The 24,479-nt window shown below is 44.8% G+C and overlaps 1 protein-coding gene across 1 annotated transcript in view; it reads right to left on the reverse strand.

Annotated features, from left to right (window-relative positions):
• Positions 1 to 24,479, reverse strand: part of LOC123998968 (voltage-dependent T-type calcium channel subunit alpha-1I-like) — a 50,138-nt gene that overhangs the window by 13,117 nt on the left and 12,542 nt on the right. The window contains exons 2-7 of the mRNA XM_046304257.1: positions 22,699 to 22,832; positions 20,267 to 20,337; positions 11,037 to 11,115; positions 10,287 to 10,408; positions 7,180 to 7,626; positions 521 to 676 (exon numbers count right to left, since the gene is read on the reverse strand). Coding sequence (XP_046160213.1) covers positions 521 to 676; positions 7,180 to 7,626; positions 10,287 to 10,408; positions 11,037 to 11,115; positions 20,267 to 20,337; positions 22,699 to 22,832 — 1,009 coding nt within the window. The remainder of the gene's footprint in view (positions 1 to 520; positions 677 to 7,179; positions 7,627 to 10,286; positions 10,409 to 11,036; positions 11,116 to 20,266; positions 20,338 to 22,698; positions 22,833 to 24,479) is intronic.

Consider the following 24,479-nt stretch of genomic DNA (forward strand, 5'->3'; position numbering starts at 1 on the left):
CAACAATCACACATTCAGCACACACACAACACATACACACACACACATACACACACACACAAACGCACGAGATAGCTGGAGGACAGACACATAAGTCAGGATAGAGAGAGAAAGAGAGGGAGGTAGTTTCATGACATGATAAATCAGAGATGGGTGGAGCATGTAAAAGAGGAGGAGAGGACAGATTGATAGCTTGACAGCATCTGCAGTCAGGCAGAGAGGAAGAGTGACAGGTGAAGAGGTTCAAATCCCAGTTATTACTTTCCAGAGTGGTCCGTTACACTTTATCATTGTGATGGACACAACTAACAGGGATAGTGTGTGTGTGTGTGTGTGTGTGTGTGTGTGTGTGTGTGTGTGTGTGTGTGTGTGTGTGTGTGTGTGTGTGTGTGTGTGTGTGTGTGTGTGTGTGTGTGTGTGTGTGTGTGTGTGTGTGTGTGTGTGTGTGTGTGTGTGTGTGTGTGTGTGTGTGTGTGTGTGTGTGTGTGCGCGTCTACATATGCATGGTTCATGTGTTTACCTCTAGTTGTGGGTGGCTCTTACAGTCCTTCCAGACAGGAGAAGAGGTAGAAGAGTAGTGATGGAAGACAGATCCAGAGAGGTTGTCAATCATCAGCATCTCTCCTTCAAATGAGTCCTTAATCAGCAGAGACACACTGTCCAGCCACTGACTCTCCTGGAACACACAGTTATTACTTGGTTAATAATATCATATCCTGGAACACATAGTTATTACATTGTTCATTATATCATATCCTGGAACACACAGTCATTACATGGTTAATGATATCATATCCTGGAACACATATTTATTACATTGTTCATTATATCATATCCTGGAACACATAGTTATTACATTGTTCATTATATCATATCCTGGAACACATAGTTATTACAGTGTTCATTATATCATATCCTGGAACACAGTTATTACATGGTAACATCAATATAGATATATTATAGGGTTAACTTACAGCTACAAAGGGTCAATCCATAGAGGAATCACAGCATAGGGCTGAACACCTAGTGACATCTACACCTAGTGACATCTCCACCTAGTGACACCTCCACCTAGCGACATCTAAACCTAGCGACATCGACACATAGTGACATCGTCACCTAGCGACATCTACACCTAGTTACACATACATCTAGTGACATCTACACCTAGTGACATATACACCTAGTTACACCTACACCTAGTAAGACCTACACCTAGTAACATCTACACCTAGTGATCTCTACACCTAGTAACATCTACACATAGTGACATCTACACCGAGTGACATCTACACCAGTGACATCTACACCTAGTGACATCTACACCTAGTTACACCTACACCTAGTAACACCTACACCTAGTAACATCTACACATAGTAACATCTACAACCAGTAACATCTACACCTAGTGACATCTACACCTAGTAACACCTACACCTAGTAAAATCTACACATAGCTACATCTACACATAGTGACATCTACACATAGCGACATCTACACCTAGTGTCATCTACACTTAGCGACATCTACACCTAGTGACATCTACACCAAGTGACATCTACACATAGCTACATCTACACATAGCGACATCTACACCTAGCGACACCTGCACCTAGTGACATCCACACCTACTCACACCTACACCGATTGACATTTACACCTAGTGATATCTCCACATAGTGACTTCTACACCTAGTTACACCTACACCTAGTGACATCTACACCTAGTGATATCTACACCTAGTAACATCTACACCTAGTAAAATCTACACATAGTAACATCTACACCTAGTAACATCTACACCTAGTGACATCAAGACCTAGTGATATCTACACCTAGTAATATCTACACCTAGTAAAACCTACACCTAGTTACACCTAGTTACATCTACACCTAGTGATATCTACACCTAGTAACATCTACACCTAGTGGCATCTACACCTAGTGACATCTACACCTAGTGACATCTACACCTAGTGACATCTACACCTAGTAACATCTACACCTAATAACATCTACACCTATTGACATCTACACCTAGTGATATATACACCTAGTAACACCTACACCTAGTGACATCTACACCTAGTGACATCTACACCTAGTGACATCTACACCTAGTGATATATACACCTAGTGACATCTACACCTAGTGACATCTACACCTAGTGACATCTACACCTAGTGATATATACACCTAGTGACATCTACACCTAGTGACATCTACACCTAGTGATATATACACCTAGTGACATCTACACCTAGTGACATCTACACCTAGTGACATCTACACCTAGTGACATCTACACCTAGTGACATCTACACCTAGTGACACCTACACCTAGTGATATCTACTACAGAAGTAGCGTTAAAACATTACACATTCAAATAGTGACAACAAAACTGGTTATATTCACTGGTTATATTAACTGGTTACATTATTATTTCAGAGTTAAGCTATGGCCATAGCTAGAGTAACCCAAGGAGACCCAACAGCCTGAAAGAGTTTCCACGCAGAGACAAATCTGTGATAGATTTTATACATGTCTCTACTAGATGTTCAATAGCTAAATTAGATAACCGTTTAGGGAGCTGGCAAACTGTTATTACATTAATACAATGAAGTAGTAATCTATCTAAACTTCATTATATCATTTTCTATCTTGAATCTCATCAGCAAAATAGTTGTTCTGTAATACTTCTTCTGTGCAATTAGATTGACTGGAAAAATAGTAAAAGAAAAGCAACTGAATTGGTCACATATCACCTCAACTGCTGTAATTTCTACAAGTGTTATTTTCACTAAGAAAATCTATAATTCCTTGTGTTGATAATGGCACCTTGATAGCGGTGCTTTCATTGTTTCCCCTATAGCCAAAACACTAACAGTTCCATAACAATAAAACATTCTCAAACACGTTCAGAGAAATCTGAAATCTGAATGTCTGAAATGCCGTTGAAAGACATTCACTAATACCAGATAACCACACAGGCAGAGATAGAGTTGTCACTATTTGGACTTGTCACAAAGGACAGAAGTTCCAAACACTAACATACTGCTCTTGTTCATTCTTGCATGCCCATCTAGTGACTATCCCCCTGTGCTTACATGGCCCATCCATATGCTCCTCTCTGCAGAAACATTCCCCTAAATACATACAGTACTAAGAAACATTCCCCTAAATACATGCAGTACTAAGAAACATTACCCTAAATACATACAGTACTAAGAAACATTACCCTGAATACATACAGTACTAAGAAACATTACCCTAAATACATACAGTACTAAGAAACATTCCCCTAAATACATACAGTACTAAGAAACATTCCCCTAAATACATACAGTACTAAGAAACATTACTCTAAATACATACAGTACTAAGAAACATTCCCCTAAATACATACAGTACTAAGAAACATTCCCCTAAATACATACAGTACTAAGAAACATTACCCTAAATACATACAGTACTAAGAAACATTACCCTAAATACATGCAGTACTAAGAAACATTACCCTAAATACATACAGTACTAAGAAACATTACCCTAAATACATGCAGTACTAAGAAACATTACCCTAAATACATGCAGTACTAAGAAACATTCCCCTAAATACATACAGTACTAAGAAACATTACCCTAAATACATACAGTACTAAGAAACATTACCCTAAATACATACAGTACTAAGAAACATTACCCTAAATACATACAGTACTAAGAAACATTCCCCTAAATACATACAGTACTAAGAAACATTCCCCTAAATACATACAGTACTAAGAAACATTCCCCTAAATACATACAGTACTAAGAAATATTACCCTAAATACATACAGTACTAAGAAACATTACCCTAAATACATGCAGTACTAAGAAACATTCCCCTAAATACATACAGTACTAAGAAACATTACCCTAAATACATACAGTACTAAGAAACATTCCCCTAAATACATACAGTACTAAGAAACATTACCCTAAATACATGCAGTACTAAGAAACATTCCCCTAAATACATACAGTACTAAGAAACATTCCCCTAAATACATGCAGTACTAAGAAACATTACCCTAAATACATACAGTACTAAGAAACATTCCCCTAAATACATACAGTACTAAGAAACATTCCCCTAAATACATACAGTACTAAGAAACATTACCCTAAATACATAGAGTACTAAGAAACATTACCCTGAATACATACAGTACTAAGAAACATTACCCTAAATACATACAGTACTAAGAAACATTACCCTAAATACATACAGTACTAAGAAACATTACCCTAAATACATAGAGTACTAAGAAACATTCCCCTAAATACATGCAGTACTAAGAAATATTACCCTAAATTACATGCAGTACTAAGAAACATTACCCTGAATACATACAGTACTAAGAAACATTCCCCTAAATACATACAGTACTAAGAAATATTACCCTAAATTACATGCAGTACTAAGAAACATTACCCTAAATACATACAGTACTAAGAAACATTCCCCTAAATACATACAGTACTAAGAAACATTACCCTAAATACATACAGTACTAAGAAACATTACCCTAAATACATACAGTACTAAGAAACATTACCCTGAATACATAGAGTACTAAGAAACATTACCCTGAATACATACAGTACTAAGAAACATTACCCTAAATACATACAGTACTAAGAAACATTACCCTAAATACATGCAGTACTAAGAAACATTACCCTAAATACATACAGTACTAAGAAACATTACCCTAAATACATTTGTTCAGTACATTGTTTTCACTGAGGAAATGTACGAGTTCGCTGTTAATGATAATGCAGAGGATTTTCTGCTGTTGCTGTTGACGCATATCCCACAGTAGTTATTGGAGTCAAATTTGTCTCCACTTTTGTGTATTGGGGTGATCAGAACTTGGTTCCAAATATTGGGGAAGACGCCAGAGGATGTTAAAGAGTCTCTCTCTTTCTCTGTTTCTCTCACAGAGAGATCACCACCAATATCATTATCTGGGTCATTCCACAAAAAGGGTGCTTTCTGCATACCTGTCGTAGAAATTGTACACCAATATTGAATTTTAAAAGCCTGTTATATTACATGAAGTGTGTCTATGAGTCTTTTTTATAGTCACAAACAGTGAAGACCAGTGGAATCCACAGGGTCTAGAATAACTAGAATACTGTGTATAAAACAGGCACGGGTCTGTATATGACACATTCTGCCAGGTCTGGAATCCCATTACAAGTGTCACAGTAAAGGAAACACCTGCCGTAGTGATGCTGTGAATTGTATTGCCTTAAAGGAGTAAACATTGATTTCTCATCATGGCCATTTCCTTCAGCTCCCCTCCAATCACTTAGCATCACCTCTCCTGTTTACTTCTCTCTCTCTCCACCTTTCCCTCCCACTCATGTCGCTCACTCTCCTCCAGATCTGTTTCTATTTACCTCTGTGTTTTCTCAATAATTCCTGCCGCCACACACACACACACACACACACACACACACACACACACACACACACACACACACACACACACACACACACACACACACACACACACACACACACACACACACACACACACACACACACACACACACACACACACACACAATTGTAGCTGTTGTGAATGAATAAATTGATTACATCACCCAGAGGAGAGGAGAGCAGACCAAAGAAGCTCCCTCCCTCCCTCCCTCCCTCCCCCTCCCTCCCTCCCTCGCTCCCCCCTCCCTCCCTCCCTCCCTCCCTCCCTCCCTCCCTCCCTCCCTCCCTCCCTCCCTCCCTCCCTCCCTCCCTCCCTCCCTCCCCTCCCTCCCTCCCTCCCTCCCTCCCTCCCTCCCTCCCTCCCTCCCTCCCTCCCTCCCTCCCTCCCTCCCTCCCTCCCTCCCTCTTATTAAGTTATTCTGTCGGCCAACATAAAGCTAAAAATGGCTCCTCAGTGAAGCCAAGTTTAGTTCTGTAAAGGTAGAACAGATCGTAGCAGGCAGCCGGTGAGTCATCCATGTGTGTGTGTGTGTGTTTGTGTTTGCCATTACATTATGATTAGGGTTTTAGTAATCTCACTGTGTGTGTGCTTGTTCGTGTTTATGTCTTCCAGGGCTTTGTGTTTGTGTGTGTGTGCACACTGATGGGTTAATATCGGAAGTCCTGAGTTTGAATTGAAAAGATGATAAAACGCACGGTGCAGTGTGTGTTTGCTCGTCTACCTCGCCACAGAAGACTGACAACAAGGGTTGCCATGGCGATGAAGAGCGCCAGGCAAATTCACAGTGAAAGGTGCAGCTAGATGAACATGTATTTCAATGTCCCTCTCCCTTCAACTCCCTAAAATCACATTGTTCTTTCATCAGCATCTATTTCAGGGGTCCCAGGAATAATATCTAAACCCCTTCGAGATGTTTTCATCTGTAGAAACCAATAACAGAACCCTGAATGAGAGTAGCTGTGTTTTTCTGCAGTAGTCTGGGCCACGTTCTAGTGTACGTCCCAAATGGCACCCAAATTCCCTGGTTAAAAGTAGTGCACTATATTGGGAATAGGGTGCCATTTGAGACACACGATGGGTCACGGTGACATTGTACTGAATCTACATTATGACCTGTTCAGAGATTATGTCTGTTATTTGAATACCCGGGCCGACAAGATTAAACATCTCTCTCTCTCTCTCTCTCTCTCTCTCTCTCTCTCTCTCTCTCTCTCTCTCTCTCTCTCTCTCTCTCTCTCTCTCTCTCTCTCTCTCTCTCTCTCTCTCTCTCTCTCTCTCTCTCTCTCTCTCTCTCTCTCTCTCTCTCTCTCTCTCTCTCTCTCTCTCTCTCTCTCTCTCTCTCTCTCTCTCTCTCTCTCTCTCTCTCTCTCTCTCTCTCTATCGTCCCTGGCTCCTTTGTATTACATTATGAAAGGTTGAGTGAACCAGCAGACAAACTGAGTTAAACAGGACTGATGGGCTGTCAGTCTAAATGTCTCTGATTATCTTTCTGTCTCCTCTGTCTTTTCTTGTTCTTGTCCTCTCTCTCCCTGTCATAATGACCTCAACCTTACATCTATGTACTACACACGGGTGTGTCAGACTGTTTATATGTGTAAGTCCTATAATATCAAATAGAAAGACAAATAGACAGAAACAGACAGACCCATACGGATGTATTCATCCATCCATCTCACCTGTGCAGGAGAGTAGGGATCACGATTGTTCGGATCTTGCAGTGTTCCTGGATGCGTCGTTGCCACGTGATATTGCATATTCCCCCCGGAGGAACTGCCTGGGACTCCCATCCCTCTATCCACTCCTCCTCCAACTCCCCCACGTCCCCCCCCACCTCCCCCTGCTCCTCCACCTTTTTTCCCTCCTGCACAGACTCCCTCCGGCCCCATGCAGCATAGGGCCCCCGTGGCCAGCTCCAGCTCAATCTCAGCGTCCATCTCCGCCTCCTCCTTGGCCTCCTTGTTGGAGTCGTCCAGGTGCTTCATCAACACCGCCACCACCACGTTAATCAGGACGAACTGGGCCGTCAACACAAAGGACACAAAGTACATGGGAGAGATGAACTGCAGGCTGGGGTTGCAGGAGTAGTCAGGCCCGTAGTCCGGAGGGCACTCCCTCAACGTGTCCTAGGGAGGGGGAGGGAAGGTGGGGGAGAGGAGAAGCTGTCTGTTAGGTCAAGCCATGAAGTCCTGCTAAGACATTATTACATTTACATCATTTAGCAGAAGCTCTTATCCAGAGCGACTGACATTAGTGAGTGCATAGATTTTAATACTTTTTTCGTACTGGTCGTCTGTGGGGAATCGAACCCACAACCATCTGAGCTACACAGGACTATACAGAAACAACACGTTCTAATGAACAACTTCATGAACAAGAGTTAAGCTTTCCAACTTGAAACAAAGATATCAATGTAAGACTTTTGAGAGCAAATTGACCTGTCATACATTAACTGTAAGACATCCAGACATGAGCTGATTCTAGTCTGTTCTCTCTCATTTGTTTTGACCTTTTCACTGTGTAGTCTCAAGTGTTTCTCTCTTCCCCTCGTTTTCCTCCCTCTCTCCCTCCCTCCCCTCTCTCTAGTCAGCACAGTGGTGATTCACTCTCGTTCTCTCTTCCCCTCTCCCCTCGTTTTCCTCCCTCCCTCTCTCCCTCCCTCCCCTCTCTCTAGTCAGCACAGTGGTGATTCACTCTCGTTCTCTCTTCCCCTCTCCCCTCGTTTTCCTCCCTCTCTCCCTCCCTCCCCTCTCTCTAGTCAGCACAGTGCTGATTCACTCTCGTTCTCTCTTCCCCTCTCCCCTCGTTTTCCTCCCACTCTCCCTCCCTCCCCTCTCTCTAGTCAGCACAGTGGTGATTCACTCTCATTCTCTCTTCCCCTCTCCCCTCGTTTTCTTCCCTCTCTCCCTCCCTCCCCTCTCTCTAGTCAGCACAGTGGTGATTCACTCTCGTTCTCTCTTCCCCTCTCCCCTCGTTTTCCTCCCTCCCTCTCTCCCTCCCTCCCCTCTCTCTAGTCAGCACAGTGGTGATTCACTCTCGTTCTCTCTTCCCCTCTCCCCTCGTTTTCCTCCCTCTCTCCCTCCCTCCCCTCTCTCTAGTCAGCACAGTGGTGATTCACTCTCGTTCTCTCTTCCCCTCTCCCCTCGTTTTCCTCCCTCTCTCCCTCTCTCCCCCCTCTCTAGTCAGCACAGTGGTGATTCACTCTCGTTCTCTCTTCCCCTCTCCCCTCGTTATCCTCTCTCTCTCCCTCCCTCCCCTCTCTCTAGTCAGCACAGTGCTGATTCAGTCTCGTTCTCTCTTCCCCTCTCCCCTCGTTTTCCTCCCTCTCTCCCTCCCTCCCCTCACTCTAGTCAGCACAGTGGTGATTCACTCTCGTTCTCTCTTCCCCTCTCCCCTCGTTTTCCTCCCACTCTCCCTCCCTCCCCTCTCTCTAGTCAGCACAGTGGTGATTCACTCTCGTTCTCTCTTCCCCTCTCCCCTCGTTTTCTTCCCTCTCTCCCTCCCTCCCCTCTCTCTAGTCAGCACAGTGGTGATTCACTCTCGTTCTCTCTTCCCCTCTCCCCTCGTTTTCCTCCCACTCTCCCTCCCTCCCCTCTCTCTAGTCAGCACAGTGGTGATTCACTCTCGTTCTCTCTTCCCCTCTCCCCTCGTTTTCCTCCCTCTCTCCCTCCCTCCCCTCTCTCTAGTCAGCACAGTGCTGATTCACTCTCGTTCTCTCTTCCCCTCTCCCCTCGTTTTCCTCCCTCTCTCCCTCCCTCCCCTCTCTCTAGTCAGCACAGTGGTGATTCACTCTCGTTCTCTCTTCCCCTCTCCCCTCGTTTTCCTCCCTCCCTCCCTCTCTCCCTCCCTCCCCTCTCTCTAGTCAGCACAGTGGTGATTCACTCTCGTTCTCTCTTCCCCTCTCCCCTCATTTTCCTCCCTCTCTCCCTCCCTCCCCTCTCTCTAGTCAGCACAGTGGTGATTCACTCTCGTTCTCTCTTCCCCCTCCCTCGTTCCAGACAGTTTGCATCCAACACATCTCCAGGTAAAAGGCAGTGAAAGCTCACAAGGTCTCATCAGTAGTAATCTAAGAGAGGTGATTACAGTTCAACACCTCAGCTGAGAGGTAGTGGCTGTGATCCTCACCCGCACCTCTACAACCCACTGAGGTGTTTTTACAGTGCGCCCCTGTCACACTCCATAATGCGTTGAGCGTGGGGGGTGGCGGGGTGGGGTGGGGAGGGGGGGGGGGGGTGACGACTGTGAAATGGGAGTGGGACACATTCCCCTATTTAAAAATGCCATCTTTACAGAGGATATACAGAGCTGTGACAGGTCTGGTTATGGTAGCGCTCAAGGAGAGGATGATTGGAATGGTCTTCTTAAGCAGCAGGACATAGGATAGGGGTCTGCCCTTAGGGCCACAGGGCTTGTAATTAGTAATTTCTGTAGCTCAGTTGGTAGAGCATGGCGCTTGTAACGCCAGGGTAGTGGGTTCGATTCCCGGGACCACCCATACGTAGAATGTATGCACACATGACTGTAAGTCGCTTTGGATAAAAGCGTCTGCTAAATGGCATATTATTATTATTATTATTTAATTACTCTGAAACTTCTCTGAAGCTAAGAAGCCAGGCACCAAATACCAACCACAGACATCAAAATGAGAACTGAATAATACAACCCAAATAGCAACACATTGAAACATGGTAATCCAAGTCATTTTGGGTTCAAGTATCAGATGATCAACTATCTCATTTATTGTAATAAACACTCCATAGAACACCATGTAGAAGTCCATCCATACCTTCATGATCCCATTCCAGTTGTCCCCAGTGGAGACCTGGAACAGAGTGAGGAAGGCCATGCCAAAGTTCTCAAAGGTAGCATGGCGGCTCATCCCCTCACATGGGTAGTCCTCGTTACACACTGGGAGAGGAGAGTAGGGAGGGAGGGAGGTATGGGGGAGGGAGACATGGGGGAGAGAGGGATGGGGAGGTAAGAGAGAGTGAGAGATAAGGGGAGAGAGAAACAAATAGAGAAAGATAGATACAGAGAGGGGGGGAACAGGGGGATAGACGAAGGGACAGAGGGAGAGATAAAGATGCATGAAGAGAAAATAGCAGTTTATATAGAGAACATGTATCTGTTCAGTCCTCTTAGAAACCAACAACCAACAACAGCAGACGTGGTTGTTTGCTCCGGGTCTTAAAGCTGTCTTGGCTGATTGTTTACACATCTCTCTCCTTACTACAGTTGCATTTGGCTCTAATCCTTTGCTCAAAACTGATGGGTTGAGAGATGACCTCCAGCAGACCTGACTAGAGTCCATAGAGAGAGTGACAGTTTGAAGACAGGCCTAGCTGATGTGTTATTGTTCTCCTGCCTAGTCTCCTTGATACTTCTGGGTTCTGGCTGTGTCCAGATACTTAACTACAAGTCCCTTTTTAATTCTGTCTGGGCTCTGTAATCTAACAGGATTGGATATGTACAACTCTGAATGTGGCGTGCCATTGGGAATGCAGGGCTTTGTTCCAGCCCATCACTACCAACTCACCCAGTTCTCCAAACAGCTCAACCCCCAGTGCTGCATAGATGAAGAACAGGAGCATGAAGAGGAGGCCCAGGTTCCCCACCTGAAACACACATAGGAACAGTATTAGGAACTGTTTCTGCTCTACATTCTCTTTGTATTGAACTGTTATTTTGACAGGGAGTCATGCTGAGTCCAAGGTCTCTTTTACAGAGTGATTTTAGGTTCCCAAGTGGCACAGTGGTCTAAGGCACTACATCTCAGTGCAGACACTCTGGTTTAAATCCAGGCTGTATCACAACCGGCCGTGATTGGGAGTCTCATAGGGCGGCGCCTAGCGTCATCCGGGTTTGGCTGGTGTAGGCTGTCACTGACTTGCCTAGTTAAATAAAGGTGAAAATGTTGTTGTTTTTAAAATACGGATGAACACCGTAGTGACAAAAATATACACATCAAATACAGTACGAAAAGCAAAACCAAGATAAATAACACAATCATAGAAAACAAACACATTTTTCTGTAAAAAGATCCTCAATCAGCCGTCTGAATTGCCCTGGAGGCACCAAATCATACATTTTTAAGGCAAACATTCTAAACATTGCATCCCACTGAAAGAACAGCGGGTGTTTTGGCCTTGCCTTTTACCAAGCAACAAAACCTATTGGTCCCAGCATCCATGTTTTGGCACAGCCTCTACCTTATCAGAATCCTCAGTCGAGGCATAATTTGCTATAATTTGTTCTGCCTTTCGCTTGGGCCAGCCTGCTACCAAAAAAAGAGAAGTGAAAGCTGGACATGTGGTGCACGACCAAAGCCCAAGTCCTACATCCTATCAGAATCCTCAAGAGGAGCCTGAGGAGAGAGTTGGAAAAGTTGTCAGTTTGCGTAACCTTACTCTGTTATTGTGACTGTGTAGTTGGAAGCCACCCAGGACACACAGCAGTAGATCCCTCTCTGTCTGCTGAATGGTACTGCATAAAGAGGTTATGTAGTAAATATGCTCAGAAAACACAATCCCATTAGTGAGATGTAACCTTACAGAGCCAATGTCACAGCAGCCAGCACACAGCTCTGTCTGGTCTGGTACCCTGGGGGAGGAGGCTCTACTGGCCTGATCTAGTCTGTTCTGGCCTGCTCTAGCCCACTCTGGCCTGATCTAGTCTGTTCTGGCCTGGTCTAGTCTGTTCTGGCCTGCTCTAGCCCACTCTGGCCTGATTTAGCCTGTTCTGGCCTGATCTAGTCTGCTCTGGCCTGCTCTAGTCTGCTCTGGCCTGATCTAGTCTGTTCTGGCCTGGTCTAGTCTGTTCTGGCCTGCTCTAGTCTGTTCTGACTTGCTCTGGTCTGTTCTGGCCTGATCTAGCCTGTTCTGGCCTGCTGCTCTGGTCTGGCCTGTTCTGGCCTGATCTAGTCTGTTCTGGCCTGATCTAGCCTGTTCTGGCCTGCTCTAGTCTGTTCTGACTTGCTCTGGTCTGTTCTGGCCTGCTCTAGCCTGTTCTGGCCTGCTCTAGCCTGTTCTGGCCTGATCTAGTCTGTTCTGGCCTGCTCTAGCCTGTTCTGGCCTGCTCTAGCCTGTTCTGGCCTGATCTAGCCTGTTCTGGCCTGATCTAGCCTGTTCTGGCCTGATCTAGTCTGTTCTGGCCTGATCTAGTCTGTTCTGGCCTGATCTAGCCTGTTCTGGCCTGCCCTAGTCTGTTCTGGCCTGATCTAGTCTGCTCTGGCCTGATCTAGCAATAAGAGACACACTACACATCACTTCCGGTTGAACGCGGAAAGAGAGAGTTCAGTTTTGTTGTTTTGAAAAGTTTGTTGTTTTGAAAGTGTATTGGAAAGTTCTTAGTAGAAATCTAACTTTCAGAACCCACAACACAGTTGGCATCAGTTACTGGGACTGCTAGTCTCTGTCCAGTGATCCTGCCGACCAAGGATGGGTATGACTAGCAGCTGGCTTAGCTGGGTTTTCTTGAGGGCTTGAAAGCAGCCTGTGATGTGGTTAGCCATTGTGGCTGGGACCGCAGATGGTTCCGGGTTCATGGCTGTCTAGATCCCTGCTGTTTGTGGTTGTCACCTCCCTGTGACCTGCCCTGTCTGGACCTACGTTGCTTAGCTACCATGACAAAGACCAAAGGCCGTTGAGGACAGTGTCTTTCTATGACACGTGAAGGATCTTTTAAACTAACAAAAAGAGTATAAGCAGTTGTTACAACAACAAGAAAATAGCTTCAAGTGTTTTGTCCAAATACTGTTTGATTCAACAAGTAAAACAATGAACGACCTGACCAGAGAGGTCCAGGACCTGAAGAACAGTTTGCAGTTTTCCCAGGGTCTCAGCTCCATGAGTTGAAACAGGAGAACGGCAAGATGACAGCCATCTGTAAGTCGTTGAGAGAGGACATCAGTTCTTTATGTGAATCCATGATGACAACGACGGATAAATCAGACTCGAGGGACAATCAAGGCAGAACAACATAGTTGCGGATGGAATTGCAGAATCTCCACATGAGACCTGGACGGAGTCTGAGGACAAAGTGAGGGAAGTGATCTCGGAGAAATTGGAGACGGACCACAGGAAGATTGAGGTGGAGCCCACAGGACTGGAAAACCCACCACCGGCCCAGGTGACAGGCCAGATAGTGGTCGAGTTCCTGAAGTTCAAGGACAAGGTAGCTGTTCTGGAAAGAGCCAAGAACTTGAGAGGAACATATATCTTCCTCAACGAGGTCTATCCTGAAGCTGTGCACCAGAAGAGGAAAGAGCTTATCCCAGCCATGAAATCTGTCAGAGCGTGTGGGGACATCGCTGACACCTGCTATGACAGGCTCATTGTTCACCTTCCCAGAAGCCTGGAAGAGATGAGAGAGCCAAGCCTATGGGTTCGTAGCTTCAACCCCGCAGCACACACACACACACACACACACACACACACACACACACACACACACACACACACACACACACACACACACACACACACACACACACACACACACACACACACACACACACACACACACACACACACACACACACACACACACACACACACACACACACACACACACACACACCAATTAATTATTGACTGCTGAATATATATATATTTTTCTCTAGCTTTGTTTGCTCTTTTCAGTATTATGTCTATCTCTGATAAGCTACCCAGGAAAGGGATGAAAATAGCCCATATTAATATATGTCGCCTGAAGGTTCATGAAATCAATAACTTGCTAACATCAGATAACATTAATATATTAGCCATTTCTGAGACTCACTTAGATAACTCATTTGATGATACAGCAGTAGCAATACAAGGATATAACATTTATAGAAGAGACATAAATGCTTATGGGGGAGGTGTTGCTGTATATATTCAGAGCCATATCTCTGTAATGCTTAGAGAAAACCTTATGCCAATTGTTATTGAAGTGTTGTGGTTGCAGGTTCACTTGGCACGTCTAAAGCCTTTTCTTTTGGGGTGTTGTTATAGGTCACCAAGTGCTAACAGTCAGTATCTAAATAATATGTGTGAAATGCATGATAGTGTATGTGATGTAAACAGAGAGGTCTGCTTTCTTGGAGACCTGAATATTGACTGGTTTTCATCAAGCTGTCCGTTCAAGAGGAAGCTTATTACTGTAACCAGTGCCTGTAATCTGGTTCAGGTTATTAATCAACCTACCAGGATGTTTACAAACACTACAGGAACAGCATCATCCAGGATCATATCAATCACATTTTTACTAACACTGTAGAACTTTGTACTAAAGTTGTATCCATACCCATTGGATGCAGTGATCACAATATAGTGGCTATATGCAGGAAAGCCAACATTCCAAAAACTGGGCCTAAAATAGTGTTTAAGAGATCATACAAAATATTTTGCTGTGACTCTTATGTTGGTCTGATGCAATTAATAAGGAGCATCCAGACGCTGCACTTGATGGATTTATGAAATTGTTTCTTCCAATTATTGATAAACATGCACCTATTAAGAAACTGACTGTTAGAACTGTTAAGGCTCGATGGATTGATGAGGAAACTGTATGGTTGAAAGAGATGGGGCAAAAAGAGTGGCTAATAAGTCTGGCTGCACATCTGACTGGCTGACTTACTGCAAATTTACTGTAAATGGAACTATGGCCAGAAAGAGCAATTCGAATCAGATGGCTTATTCATCACAAAACCATTTGATGTTGCCAATTATTTGAATGATTACATCATTGGCAAAGTGGGCAAACTTAGGAAGGAAATGCCAACAACAAACAGTGAGCCATTGTATTCATGCATTAAAAAAACAAATAATGAAAGAAGAGCGTTTCAAGTTTGAATTTTGTAAAGTTAGTTTGGGAGAGTTGGGAAATGATTGTTATCGATCAATAATGACAAACCTCCTGGCATTGAAAACTTAGATAGAAAGCTACTGAGGATGGTAGCTGACTCTATACCCACTCCTATCTGTCATATATTTAATCTGAGCACCAGAGGAAATTCTTAGTCCTCAGGCCTGGAGGGAAGAACAAAGTAATTCTGCTACCCAAGAGTTGTAAAGCAGCCTTTACTGGTTCTAACAGTAGACCAGTAGCAAACTGTTGGAAAAAATGGTGTTTGACCAAATACAATACTATTTATCTGTAAACAAATGATCAACAGACTTTCAGCATGCTTTTAGAGAAGGGCACTCAACATGTACTGCACTGACACAAATGACTGATGATTGGTTGAAAGAAATTGATAATAAGAAGATTCTGGGAGCTGCACTGTTAGATTTCAGTGCAGCCTTTGATATTATTGACCATATCCTTTTGTTGAAAAAACATATCTGTTTTGGCTTTTCAACCCCGTGGATTCAGAGCTATCTATCTAATAGAACTCAAAGGGTTTTCTTTAATGGAAGCTTCTCTAATGTCAAACATATAAAGTGTGGCGTACCGCAGGGCAGCTTTCTAGGCCCTCTACTCTTTTCTATTTTTACTAATGACCTGCCACTGGCATTAAACAAAGCATGTGTGTCCATGTATGCTGATGATTCAACCATATACACATCAGCAACCACAGCTAATGAAGTCACCGAAACCCTTAACAAAGAGTTACAGTCTGTTTTGGAATGGGTGGCCAGTAATAAACTGGTCCTGAACATCTCTAAAACCAAGAGCATTATATTTGGTACAAATCATTCCCTAAATTCTAGACCTCAGCTGAACCTGGAAACGAATGGTGTGGCTGTTGAACAAGTTGAGGAGACTAAATTACTTGGTGATACCTTAAATTGTAAACTGTCATTGTCAAAACCTATAGATTGAATGCTTGTAAAGATGGAGAGAGATCTGTCGGTAATAATGAGATGCTCTGATTGTTTGACACCACACTCCAAAAAGCAAGCTCTGTAGGCTCTAGTTTTGTCTCATCTTGATTGTCCAGTCGTGTGGTCGAGTGCTGCAAGGAAAGACCTAGTTAAGCTGCAGCTGGCCCAGAACAGAGCAGCATGTCTGGCTCTTCATTGTAATCAGAGGGCTGATAAAAAATACTACATATATGCCAGTCTCTCTTGCCTAAGAGCTGAGGAGAGACTGATTGCATAACCTTTTCTTTTTATAAGAAACATTAACGTGTTGGAAATCCCAAATTGTTTGCATAGTCAATTTCACAAAGCTCTGACACACACATGTACCCCACCAGACATGCCACCAGGGGTCTTTTCACACTCCCCAAACTCGGAAAAATTCAAGAAAGCGTACAGTATTATATAGAGCCATTATTGCATGGAACTCTGTTCCATCACATATTGCTCAAAAAAGCTGCCTGGTTTCAAAAAACAGATAAAGCAACACCTCACAGCACAACACCTCTCCCCTATTTGACCTAGATAGTTTGTGTGTCTGTATTAATATCTAGGCTGTGTGCCTTTACATTTTTTTATGTAGTTCTGTCCTTGAATTGTTTTAGTCCATTAATGTTCTGTATTATGTCATGTTCCATGTTTTGTGTTGGACCCCAGGAAGAGTAGCTGCTGCTTTTGCAACAGCTAATGGGGATCCTAATGAAATACCCAAAATACCAAAAAGCCTGATCTAGTCTGCTCTATCCAGATCTAGCCTGCTCTATCCAGATCTAGCATGATCTAGCCTGCTCGATCCAGATCTAGCCTGCTCTATCCAGATCTAGCATGATCTAGTCTGCTCTATCCAGATCTAGCCTGCTCTATCCAGATCTAGCCTGCTCGATCCAGATCTAACCTGCTCTATCCAGATCTAGCCTGATCTAGCCTGCTCGATCCAGATCTAACCTGCTCTATCCAGATCTAGCCTGATCTAGTCTGTTCTATCCAGATCTAACCTGCTCTATCCAGATCTAGCCTGATCTAGTCGGCTCTATCCAGATCTAACCTGCTCTATCCAGATCTAGCCTGCTCAATCCAGATCTAACCTGATCTAGCCTCTACCAGGCTACCAAATTGCAAGACAAACAGTCACAGATGTGAAGCTGTTTTTCATAGAAGAACACGACCCAGGTTTATTAAGATAGGAGTGTTTAGTGAGGGTTAGAGACCAAGGTCGTGTTCAGCAGGTACTGAACGTCCGGGAAAGTTCTTGAAACCAACAAAGGAAAAATGTGTGTTCTTCGTGGACAAGCTCAGGTGGTAATACCTCCATTTCAAAAGGTTTTCTCCCGTTTGGGTCTACTGAACATGCCCCAGGTCAGCAATGTCTAAGTTAAGTAGAAATTATGTAGTGACGTAACAGTTCTATAAAAATCTCTAAAGCACTTTAGATCCAGACTTTGTTTGTCATACTGTCAGTCTCAGTCTCTCGTCAGACTGTCTCAGTATGATACCGAGTTCCCTTTGGGCCAGAACTAATGCAAGTTCTCCCCAGCTACCTGTGTCACAGTTGATTAGTGATGTATCTACCAGGGAGACTGTAGATTTTACACTACTGGGGATGATTTAAGCACCTCTGAAAATAGCAATATTCCATTGAGATCAGTTTAATGATCTGTGATTCTTAATGACATGTTTCTATGAGGGGTGATCCAAGCAAGCAAGAGACAAACAAAGGGTGAATTTATGTCGGGTGAAACCTGGGTCAGTGATAAGTGAGTCTTGAATTTACTTTGATATGTGAACATAGCTAAGAGCATGCTATGCTAGCCAGGATCCATTCACTTCTACTGTGTTTTGGTCCCCAATGCTAATGTTAGCTAGCAAATAGTGGCTGTGGCCATAGATGCAAATCCAGAGAGGGGATAGCTAATCTCTCCCAGCCAAGGGACTAGTTTTAAGGAAGTCTGTATTTTCTGGAAAGAAAAAACATCACAGGGATAAAAAAATGAGTAGCTAAGAGAATGGTACAAGATGTCGCTGTGAGCACTCGTAATTAGCTTTTAGAAAGCAGAAATGGTGATATTCACGGAGCGTTGCCTACTAACATAGGCTATATCCGAAGTTTATCACCCAGCCCCTGGAGGAGAGAAAACAACTGGCTTTAGTGGTGATGTGATGTGACTGAATGACACCACTACCATCTAGTGAACAGCAGATGGTAGCCATTTTAGCTCAGTTGGGGAGAAATGGGATATAATGTTAGATAATGGCTGATTATTTTAGGCAGATTCTGTGATAAGAGATGGCGTCGGTCGTAATGTGTTTGAGTGTTACATTCAGCTAGCTAGCTAACATCTGTCAGGGGCTTCTCCATGTAACACCATTACTCTCAGTCTTGACAGTGTGTAACACTACCCTGGCAGGTGATTTTTCACCTCCTTCTCAAGATGTAACTATAGCAGACTGATTGTCTCCTCTCATCACGCACGCACGCACGCACGCACGCACGCACGCACACACACGCACACACACACACACACACACACACACACACACACACACACACACACACACACACACACACACTTAAGGATACAAACAGACACACACACACGTCTTTAATCACCTTGGTGTTAATTACCTGCCTGATGCCCTTGGGGAGACGACCCAGGGTCCTGTGTTAATGAGACAGGGATCGATAGCAGCGGAGGAGAGGAGATCCGTTCTGGCTTACCTCCGTCTTCCCTACACTCTTTCCTTCTCATTGCCTGTTCTCCCTGCCTGCTCTCTTTCACTCACTCTCTACCTCTCTCTCTCTCTCTTTCTCTCTCTCTCTCTTTCTCTGTGGGAATGATGTGGTCGGGACCAAACCTTATTTAGGAAAAGGAGTCATGTCTTTCCAGCCCAACCAGATCTAATAACCCACGCCTCATTTCTTAATGTAGTAGAGGTATTAATATCAGTGTACCCCAGCCAGAAACAACCCCTAGCCACTTGTAGAGATAAGAAAGAATATGAGAGGTGTATGTCAAATCCTTTCACATCTACATGAGGTGCCTAGGCAGTAATGGTTATGGGCCTAGGGGCTGTATCTAGACCAGGGTGGTATTCATAATGTCTCAGAATAGGAGTACTGATCTAGGATCAGTTTATCCTTTTTGATCCTAATGAATAAAACAGGGGGACATGATCCTAGATCAGCACTCTTTATGAATAGTCTTTTTCCCAAAGCACTCTCCATGGTCCTGAAAGCACATACTGTCCACATTATGTACAGAGATATAGCTACTGTTTGAAGATCATCATCTCATTTGATTGTTTGCAGCTGCCATCATCTACATAATAACCCTTGGTAGAACATCTTGTTGAAAAACAGATAAAAATGCTTGTTAATTTTTTGAAAATGTAAACAGTGCCTCTAATCCTAGCCATAATCATTCAATTAACCCCTCTGTTTGTCTGCACTCATCATACATAGGAGCTGTGTGTGTGTGTGTGTGTGTGTGTGTGTGTGTGTGTGTGTGTGTGTGTGTGTGTGTGTGTGTGTGTGTGTGTGTGTGTGTGTGTGTGTGTGTGTGTGTGTGTGTGTGTGTGTGTGTGTGTGTGTGTGTGTGTGTGTGTGTGTGTGTGTGTGTGTGTGTGTGTGTGTGTGAATTTGTGTGTGTGTGGCAGGGAAGCCAGTCTGAGTCACCAATTAGCACTGCCCATAAAGCTAGAGGGAGACTATACATTCCTGGTCATTGATCAGCCTGTCCTAGTTGCAGTTTGGGACTCCCTTTTCTACCGCAGCTCTCTCCCCCAGGCCTCAAACTTAGGATGGATTCCCAGGGCAGTGTGAGGGGGAAGGGGGGCTGTTTTGGCCCGTGTTGAGCATTGTCATAGTATTGGCTCACCCAATGTTCGTTTATCTGGGTGTGTGTGTGTGTGCGTGCATTTGTACCTGTGGTAGGGCTTGGACCACTGTATCCAGCAGAGCTCTCATTCCTTTAGCCATCTTCAGCAGCTTCAGAACTGGGATGGAGAGAATAGATGGAGAGAGAGAGAGAAAGAGAGAGAGAGAGAGAGAGAGAGAGAGAGAGAGAGAGAGAGAGAGAGAGAGAGAGAGAGAGAGAGAGAGAGAGAGAGAGAGAGAGAGAGAGAGAGAGAGAGAGAGAGAGAGAGAGAGAGTGGCAGAAAGACAGAAAAGGGTTATGATGAGGACTGGCGAGAGGTGAAGTGGAGGGGGAGATTATAAATGTTGGGCATTTAGGGAATTCCCTCCGGTTCAATTCTGGACTAAACGGGAAACATCCAGCCTCCGAAAGGTCACAGCTAAATTTATACCCAGAACACACGCTCTCACAGACACTGTCATACACACACACTCTCTCACAGACACTGTCATACGCACACACACACACTCTCACAGACACTGTCATACACACACACACACTCTCACAGACACTGTCATACACACACGCTCTCACAGACACTGTCACACACTCTCACAGACACTGTCATACACACACACACTCTCACAGACACTGTCATACACACACACGCTATAACAGACACTGTCATACACACACGCTCTCACAGACACTGTCATACACACACACTCTCTCACAGACACTGTCATACACACACACACTCTCACAGACACTGTCATACACACACGCTATAACAGACACTGTCATACACACACGCTCTCACAGACACTGTCATACACACACACACACTCTCACAGACACTGTCATACACACACGCTATAACAGACACTGTCATACACACACACACTCTCACAGACACACACACACTCTCACAGACACTGTCATACACACACACTATAACAGACACTGTCATACACACACACTCTCACAGACACTGTCATACACACACACACACTCTCACAGACACTGTCATACACACACGCTATAACAGACACTGTCATACACACACACACTCTCACAGACACTGTCATACACACACACACTCTCACAGACACTGTCATACACACATGCTATAACAGACACTGTTATACACACACGCTCTCACAGACACTGTCATACACACACACGCTCTCACAGACACTGTCATACACACACACGCTCTCACAGACACTGTCATACACACACACGCTCTCACAGACACTGTCATACACACACACGCTCTCACAGACACTGTCATACACACACACACACACACTCTCACAGACACTGTCATACACACACACACTCTCACAGACACTGTCATACACACACACACACACACTCTCACAGACACTGTCATACACACACACACTCTCACAGACACTGTCATACACACACACACTCTCACAGACACTGTCATACACACACATGCACTCACAGACACTGTCATACACACACACACTCTCACAGACGTGGCCCTACACACACACACACACACTCTCACACACGCACGCACACAGACACTGTCACACACACACACACACACACACACACACACACACACACACACACACACACACACACACACACACACACACACACACACACACACACACACACACACACACACACACACACACACACACACACACACAGACACACACACTCACAGACACACATACACTCTCGCTCGCTCATGGCCCTCCCACGGCCCAACCATTAGTCATGAGCTGTAGCTTTGGTAGGATTAATGATGAAGCAGTGATCTGCTGTATACTGGGTCTATACACTGGGTCTAAACACTGGGTCTGTACACTGGGTCTGAACACTGGGTCTGTACACTGGGTCTGTACCCTGGGTCTGTACACTGGGTCTGAACATTGGGTCTGAACATTGGGTCTGTACACTGGGTCTGTACACTAGGTCTGAACACTGGGTCTGTACACTGGGTCTGTACACTGGGTCTGAACACTGGGTCTGTACACTGGGTCTGTACACTGGGTCTGTACACTGGGTCTGTACACTGGGTCTGAACACTGGGTCTGTACACTGGGTCTGTACACTGGGTCTGTACACTGGGTCTGTACACTGGGTCTGTACATTGGGTCTGAACACTGGGTCTGTACACTGGGTCTGTACACTGGGTCTGTACATTGGGTCTGAACACTGGGTCTGAACACTGGGTCTGTACACTGGGTCTGTACACTGGGTCTGTACACTGGGTCTGTACACTGGGTCTGAACACCGGGTCTGAACACTGGGTCATGCTATCCATAGATTCCAGAGGGGCGTGAGTAGAAAAGGTGTTGAACTGTGTGTGTGTGTATGTGTGTGTGTGTACCAGGGTGCGACTAAACACTCATATGCACTTCTTCTTCTCTCTCTCCCTCCTCCTCCCTCCCTCCCTCCCTCCCTCCCTCCCTCCCTCCCTCCCTCCCTCCCCTCCCTCCCTCCCCCTCGTTACCTCGTGCGATCCTCAACACCCTCATGATGCGTATGATGGTAGGGTTGATGGGGAGAGAAGCGCTGTAGTCGATCTCCTCCAGAGTGATGCCCATCACTGACAGCAACACGATGGCCAGATCCAACTGATTCCACCTACACACAGAGTCAGAGAGCAAAGGGTCGTCACACTGGAGGCCATGTTCCATCAGGGTCATTCATGTACTGTGTACAGGTACAGACTTGTGTGTGTGTGTGTGTGTGTGTGTGTGTGTGTGTGTGTACTGTGTACTATATGTGTGTGTGTGTGTGTGTGTGGTGTGTGTGTGTGTGTGTGTGTGTGTGTGTGTGTGTGTGTGTGTGTGTGTGTGTACTGTGTACTATATATATATGTGTGTGTGTGTGTGTGTGTGTAGTATATATATATGTGTGTGTGTGTGTGTGTGTGTGTGTGTGTGTGTGTGTGTGTGTGTGTGTGTGTGTGTGTGTGTGTGTGTGTGTGTGTGTGTGTGTGTGTGTGTGTGTGTGTGTGTGTGTGTGTGTGCTGTGTACTATATATGTGTGTGTGTGTGTGTGTGTGTGTGTGTGTGTGTGTGTGTGTGTGTGTGTGTGTGTGTGTGTGTGTGTGTGTGTGCGTGCGTGCGTGCGTGCGTGTGCGTGTGTGTGTGTGTGTACTGTGTACTATATATATGTGTGTGTGTGTGTGTGTGTGTGTGTGTGTGTGTGTGTGTGTGTGTGTGTGTGTGTGTGTGTGTGTGTGTGTGTGTGTGTGTGTGTGTGTGTGTGTGTGTGTGTGTGTGTGTGTGTGTGTGTGTGTGTGTGTGTGTGTGTGTGTGTGTGTGTGTGTGTGTGTGTGTGTGTGTGTGTGTGTGTGTGTGTGTGTGTGTGTGTGTGTGTGTGTGTGTGTGTGTACTGTGTACTATATATATGTGTGTGTGTGTGTGTGTGTGTGTGTGTGTGTGTGTGTGTGTGTGTGTGTGTGTGTGTGTGTGTGTGTGTGTGTGTGTGTGTGTGTGTGTGTGTGTGTGTGTGTGTGTGTGTGTGTGTGTGTGTGTGTGTGTGTGTGTGTGTGTGTGTGTGTGTGTGTGTGTGTGTGTGTGTGTGTGGTGTGTGTGTGGTGTGTGTGTGTGTGGGTGTGTGTGTGTGTGTGTGTGGTGTGTGTGTGCCCAGTAACCCAGACTGTTTCCACCTGCCTGCATCTCCACTATGTCCCAGTTTAAGACACGCTGAGAACTCAGACTGAGTACGCAGAGAGACTGTCCTGCCAGATGCCACTGATGTCATAGAAAAGAGATGAGGTGCTGCCCAATCACACTAACATATCTCTCTCTCTCTCTACCCCCTGTACTCTCTCCCTTTTTCTCTCTCTCTCTCCATCCTTTACCTCTTTCTCTTCTTTCTCATTTATTGTATCTCCTCTCTCTCTTCCAACCCCTCCTCCCCCTCTTTTCTCTTCTACTCCCCTCCCCTCCCACCCCCTCTCCCTCTTTCTCTGCTTCCATCATAGAAAATGGGTCAGTACCATTAAAGCACCAGGTAAATGTTTGTGTTTTGTTCGCATCAACATCTTCAACATGTATGTGTTGTCAACAGCAGCAGCAGTTCAGCACCAACCATTCAGTACTGAGTCAATGAAATGAATTGATATCCAACATCAGCCACAATCTATCTGCTTCATCAGTAACCCATTATGTTGAATGGGAAAACAGTTAGAGAAAGAGAATGAGTAGGAATGGCTCTAGTGATGCTCCATGTATCTGTGAGTGGGTTGATCTGGGTCCTGTTAACAGTAATGTGGCTGTA

Source organism: Oncorhynchus gorbuscha, linkage group LG16 (genome assembly GCF_021184085.1).
Source record: "Oncorhynchus gorbuscha isolate QuinsamMale2020 ecotype Even-year linkage group LG16, OgorEven_v1.0, whole genome shotgun sequence".
Classification (NCBI taxonomy): domain Eukaryota; kingdom Metazoa; phylum Chordata; class Actinopteri; order Salmoniformes; family Salmonidae; genus Oncorhynchus; species Oncorhynchus gorbuscha.